This window comes from Clupea harengus, chromosome 18 (assembly GCF_900700415.2).
Source record: "Clupea harengus chromosome 18, Ch_v2.0.2, whole genome shotgun sequence".
In the NCBI taxonomy this organism is placed as follows: domain Eukaryota; kingdom Metazoa; phylum Chordata; class Actinopteri; order Clupeiformes; family Clupeidae; genus Clupea; species Clupea harengus.
In genome coordinates this window covers 27,034,372-27,041,248 of record NC_045169.1, presented here as the reverse complement: position 1 = coordinate 27,041,248, position 6,877 = coordinate 27,034,372, and the positions used below count along the sequence as shown (strand labels likewise).

The following is a 6,877-nucleotide window of genomic DNA, read 5'->3' as shown; positions in this document are numbered from 1 at the left end:
CTCTGGGTGGATTAAGGCCTGGTCTCACTCAACAATTCAACACACACTCACACACACACACGCTCACACACACACACGCACACACACACACACAAACACACCCTCACACACACACTCACATACCGACACACACTCACACTCACATACAGACACACACACACACACACACACACTCGCATACAGACACACGCTCACACTCACACACATACACACACTCACACCCTCTCTCTCACACACACACTCGCATACAGACACACGCTCACACTCACACTCACACTCACACTCACACTCACACTCACACACATACACACACTCACACTCTCTCTCTCACACACACCCACACACACACACACACAGAGTGTGTGTCATTTTTAAACCTGCAGCAGAGGGATAGAGCAGAGTTCAGTTCACTGCAGGCTGAGCCATCAAACACACACACACACACACACACACACACACACACACACACACACAGGCCACACTCTCTCCATCAGAGACACACACTCGTTCTCCATCAGTGTTACGTTCCCTGCTAGGGTCAGGCAACGTAAACAAAAACAAGTTTGAGGGAATAAGGAAACTAGCAGACAACGTCGGATAGGGAAAAAATTATCAATAATTTATTATCTTTAAACCAAATCAAAAATATATTGGAAAAACGGGGAGACAACAAAATAGACAAAAATATAGACAACAAAAAGCTCAAAGAAACAAACAGGCCTCCAGAAATAGGCCTCAAAGAATCCTGGGCCTCACTCTCGGACTCTCACTCTGAGACTGGTAGAACGCCTTGGCCAGACACCGAGGCTCCTAATGCGACAATGGTGGAGTAGAGTGTGTGTGTGTGTGTGTGTGTGGCCAGGCACCGAGGCTCCTAATGTGGCAATGGTGGCGGCAGCCAAAATAACGGATGCGCTTTTCCAAGAGCGAGCTCCCGGGTGACGTTACGAATCGCCTTTTAAAGGACTGGCTCCGATCGCGCACCCAATAAGCAAACAGCAATTAAGCCGCCTGCAGGGCTGTCTGCAAAACACGGAAAACATAATAGTATTCACAGGCCACAGAATGTTCAGGGACGTAACAATCAGGGACACACACACACTCATTCTCAATTAGGGACACACACACACTCCATCAGGGACACACACTCGTTCTCCATCAGAGACACACACACACTCGTTCTCCATCGGACACACACACACTCCATCAGAGACACACACACACACACACTCCATCAGACACACACACTCGTTCTCCATCAGACACACACACACACTCGTTCTCACCATCACTTAGTTTTTAAGAATCTGCTGAAACAAAGAAAGAAGAAACAGAGGGAAAAGGAGAGAGAGAGAGAGAGAGAGAAAGACTGTGGGGTGGGGGGTGAAGAGAGCATAATAGCCACACCAAACACACTACAACCACACCAAACACACACATTCTTGTGTGACAAGAATCATGAACATTCACAAAGCATTGCAATCAGTTAAAAAACACAATGAACAGGTATGTACTCCTGGACTATCAGGTTAAACAAACGTGTACAAACGGTTAAAATGCCTCAAAACACATTTGAGCATTTCCACCGGTCAATATTCCACTGCTACCAGTAGAGGGCAGCATTCCTCTCTAGATAGATTGGGGATCATGCACAGCAGATTTGATGATCAGGTGAGACATTTAACCAATGGAGTAGCCATAGAGTCACACACACACACACACACACACACACAACAGAAGAGAGTCATAGAGTCACACACACACAGACACACACAGCACTGACAGAAGAGTGACACATATAGGGTTGGGTACCGAGAATCGGTTCCAATACAACTGGTACCTACCCGGACCGAAATGCAACGCAGATTTCGGTGCTTCCTTTCGGTGCCTGAGCCGATTGAAATTAATAACAGCAACAAATCATGCAGCTAAGTGAACAAAACTTCCGTAAAATGTTGTCTTTTAAAACAGGAATTATTTCAGGCTGCAACATGAAACACGGAGGCTGGTTCCAAAACAGTACAAAACTAGCGATAGCTAACGAGCAGTAACGTTATTGGCGTTTTGTCTTAGTACGATCTGTATGAATACTTTTTTGGGTTGCCAGGCAGATTTCGTGGGGCACATATAAAACTGCCCCATCTCCCAATGTAAACTTTGTCCTGTGTCGCTCACGCTCATTGGTGTTTTCATTGCAACAGTCTTATGACAGTGAAGAGCAGGCAGCATTTCAGAGCAAGCACAAACAGAGATAGCCATCAATTTAACAGAGAAAATGCCGAAAGGTAAACGGTATTTCACACAAAAAGATTCAAACAACGCGACGTGCAGCAAATGCAAATTGCGTGTAAAGGGGGGAGAGAAGGCAAGAGTCAAAGGCAGATCAGCAACCGCAGACTGAAGACTAAATGGAGATGCCAGCAACCCTAAACTTAGTCTCTTAAAGGGGCAGTACAGCTACACACACACACACACACACAGACACACACACACACACACACACACACACACACACACACATTGTAGCTAGAACTGCTGTTGTGGCTGAGCTACACACACACAGACACACACACACGCACACACACACAGACACTGTGTGTGTGTGTGTGTGTGTGTCATGAAATCTTATGGGGAGTTGTGTGTGTGTGTGTGACCCTGTGTGTGTGTGTGTGTGTGTGTGTGTGATGAAATCTGATAGGGAGTTGTGTGTGTGTGTGTGTGTGTGTGTGTGTGTGTGTGTGTGTGTGTGTGACATGGACCCAGTCGTCCTCACCAACTTCTACAGATGCACAATAGAGAGCATCCTGACTGGGTGCATCACAGTGTGGTATGGGAGCTGCACAGCCAAGGACCGCAAGGCCCTACGTAGTGTGGTCAGGTCTGCTGGGTTCATCATTGGCAGGGAGCTCCCAGCCCTGCAGGACACCTACCACACACGATGCCTCAGGAAAGCTGGCAGGATCCTAAAGGACTGCTACCATCCAGCCTTCAGACTTTTTACCCCGCTGCCTTCTGGCAGGCGGTACCGTAGCATCCGGTCTCGCACCCGCAGACTGGAGAACAGTTTTTATCCCGAGGGCCATCAGGCTGCTAAATGGACATTGATACACAATCGCCACTTTCACACTCGTAACTTTACATACACTGTCACTTTCAACTGACTGTTTGCACTGGCAGTAATACTGTATCAGGAATATTGCACTACCTGAAATTCCCACACTGGATTTGTCTATAGGTTAGTATAGGTTTAATAGGTTAGAATAGTTTGTTATATGTTATATGTTAGTATTATATGTATAGGTTATTATATGTTTAGCATACTGTATTGTATATTTTCTTGTATATTTATTAAGGTTATTACATGTTATATTATATGTATAGGTTATATTATGTTTAACACGTGTAAATTATGTTCAGAGTACTTGTACAGAGTGTGTGTCATGTTATGTTATACTGTGTTATGTTATGTTATGTTAGGTTGTTGTGCGGTGCCTTGTCCTAAGAATTTCAGTGCCCAGTCTGACCCTGTGTCATTCTGTGCATCTGACAATAAAAGACTTGTAACTTGTTAATCGCATACCTTGCCTAAAATCAAAGTCAAAGTCAAAGTCAAAGTAGCTTTATTGTCAATTACTTGCATGTCAAGACATACAAAGGAATCGAAAGGACGTTTCCCACTCTCCCACGGTGAAACATATAAAGTGCACAGGCACAACAGATAAGACAAGTCCTACATATAGATATACATATATAATATATATATATATATATACGTATATAGATATAAACATACAGATACACGTACAGCAGCATAAAATGTATTGGATTAGAATCACCTCCATGGTGTAATTGGAAAGGAATAAACATATTGAATAGGCAGTGAAAAGACAGACACGTTTCAGTTGACCCAAGCCACTCACTTACTGTACATTACGACGTTACGAGTGTGTATGGAGGACCAAACCTGCCATATTTATAAATGAATGAATGAATAAATAAATGTCCACTTCCATGCATTTAGACAGAAATAAATGAATAAATGTATTAATTAACGCACAATTGTCAATCAATAGTTACTTATAATTTACATTTCTGTATGTATTTATTTCTGTATTCATTTATTTATTTATTCATTTATTCATTCATTTATTTATGTATTTATTTATTTATTTATTCATTCATTCATTCATTCATTCATTCATTCGTGCATTTATTTATTCATTCATTCATTCATTCATTCATTGTTCCCAATATGATAATGAGAGGAGGCCAGTAGGCGTGGAAACTGACGTTCAGACATTTTGCAATCAATCCAGAGCCTTAGATTCAATCTAGCTAACTAGTGCAAGCACTTCCGCATTTTTCCGTAAGATCTGCATATAATATTTCAAGCTAGCTAATAACCTATAAAGATTCTTTATTATTGTTATTTATTCAGTCTAGGGCGAGAGACTGTGGAAAGGTATCTATCTAGCTAGCTAGGTTGGTGACAATCTAGAGAACAGTACAGTAACGTAGCAGTGTGGAGCAAAGATAGGGATGTGTGTGCGTGTTGCTGGAAGTATTTCACAGTCACTATAGCGATAACTTGCTTGTAAAATGATGATCCTGATGTAATGCTATGGCTTTGTATCAGATCGCCAGGTTATTGCTCTCAGGTTGTGCCTTGCATACCTTGGGATACCTTGGGATACTCAGGAGTAGGTTGCCCATTCACAAAATGCTACAAAGATTTAAATAAAAAAAGTTCATAATGGCCTTTTGGGACGTTTTGTTCAACATGATACAGTATGTCAAGCTCCTGGCAACTAGCTGGCGTTTGCTATCGCTAGCTAGGATAGCCCAATGCGCAATTTTACAGACTGTAACATTAGCATTTTGACGGTAACATTAACATTTTGATTTTAACATTAACACATTTGTTGGAGAGACGTTATGTACTTCTGATGGTAATAATACTAGTTGCCATGAACCATAACTGTTTGGGGATGTTCTCTCAACTAGACAGTTAGTCATCATACCTAGCAATAGCGCAGTTCGCCAGATAGATAGCTAGCTAACTGCAAGCAGCTTAATTTATTTTGGAGCAGACATATGTGTATTTTGCGATATATTGAGTTGGGAGTGGGGTCTCCCACACTGTTTAATCCACAGCTGGCACCTTTCCTCCTGTGTTTTGGGCTTTGGAAATGCGAGACAAAAACGACGTGTCCCTCTAATCTCGCAGGGTACCTTGTGTCAGATCTACAAGTCCCGTAGGCACACTGTTTCACCATGCTGCTCAGACCTATTTATTTCTGTCTAAATGCATAGATGTGGACATTTATTTATTCATTCATTCATTTGTAAATATGGCAGGTTTGGTCCTCCATAAGTGTGAGCATGAGTAATGTTACCTAACTTTACCCCGTGACCGCAACGGTCCCGACCGGTTGATGTGAGTACTGCAAGCAGTTTGCTGAAGTGGGCGGCCGCCTACCGGTCGATGTCAGTACTGCAAGCCGTTGCTGCTGAAGTGGGCGGCCGCCGAACTGTTTGGCGCTAGATACAATATCCTCCGGGTACCGGCTGCTTGCTTGCAGCATCCCTGCAGTGCCCGTTTACGGTGTCCTCGCGGACTCATTAGCATACCAGTTGGACTTGACAGGGTTACTTAGACAATCGGAATTAATCTGAAGTGGTTTGCTCCCCTGCAAACTCATTAGATTATTTCCCCCAGCTTAGTCACAGAAATAATAATGATGAGGTAAGTGCTTCCGGTCGCCATCTTGTCGCTACTAGCCGTGTGTTTGAGAGAGGGTTTGTTTGGAATAACCGGCCAACCTAGTCTATATTTTACGTGTTAATTTTAAAGGATGTCTAAAAGACATCGCTTGGATCTAGGCGATGATTATTCATCGAATAAGAAAAGAACGTCCTCCGATGGGTAAGTAGGCGTATGGATGCCCGGAAACTTTAATGATATTTCTTCCGACGCTGACGAATGTGGTTTACAGAGCATGACAGCTAAATTGGCTAGCTACCCGAACGGGCTAAGCCATGTCGAATGAGCCGGTATAATGGCCTAATGTCGGTATTTCTCATTTTGATGAATTAGCAACTGCAAGTACTGTGGCGTGATGTGGCCAGGTGGATTCGTTTGGTGGCCTAAACAGTTTCAATAAAAAATAGCCCAGCTAACCAAATGCAGCTAGCACGTGGACAGTGATTTGATAGGGCCTGGACATAGCATTAGCATTACTGCTAGCGTCCGACTCTTAGCGTGGGGTGGTTCTTGCCGCTCGTTTCAAGGCGGCCAAACAATGTGGCTTTTAGTTTGTGATTGTCGGTTTTGCGTATGTAGGTTTGGCTACAATGAGCGAGTGTGTCTGTTATTGAAAACCCAATGGTAGTTAGGTGGTGTTATTAACTTAAATTTCGCAAACCGCTGCAACTACAGTTCGCTAGCTGAAGTTGGTTACAATACAAGTTAGCTATCTAGCCAGTTATATTATGACATTAAGATGACCACTTCTTTGGAAGTTGTGTAGTGTGCGGGCACGCTTTATCTGCATTCCACGTTGAATGTAGTGCACGTTTGTCCGTAAACTTGAAATTGTTTTAAAGTACTTCAGACTGTGATCTTGACGCTGTTGTGCTAGCAAGTCAGAAATGGTAGTCGACCAGTTAGCGTCGTTTAGCAATCGCAGCTAGCTAGTTAGCAGTCATACGTCAAGACAACGTGGGGCAGCTTTTTGCAGTTATTCTCTCCTGAGTTAGTCATCCTAACGTCAGTGGACTTTTGCCAGCGTCCCGAGAGCGGTCGTATTTACAACCGAGGGTCAATCAGTACAATGTACACAAAAACTACTCTTACGGGCGAGAATTACGCTTCCCC

General features: G+C 43.3%; 1 protein-coding gene across 2 annotated transcripts in view; it reads left to right on the top strand.

Annotated features, from left to right (window-relative positions):
• The first annotated feature begins 5,544 nt into the window (after positions 1-5,544).
• The window catches only part of dhx15 (DEAH (Asp-Glu-Ala-His) box helicase 15), a 20,846-nt gene continuing 19,513 nt past the window's right edge, over positions 5,545-6,877 (top strand). Inside the window, exon 1 of one of the 2 annotated variants that reach the window (XM_031584804.2) lies at positions 5,545-5,746. In XM_031584804.2, the coding sequence (XP_031440664.1) occupies positions 5,739-5,746 (8 nt within the window). In that variant the 5' untranslated portion in view covers positions 5,545-5,738. The other variant, XM_012841405.2, reaches the window with a different exon arrangement.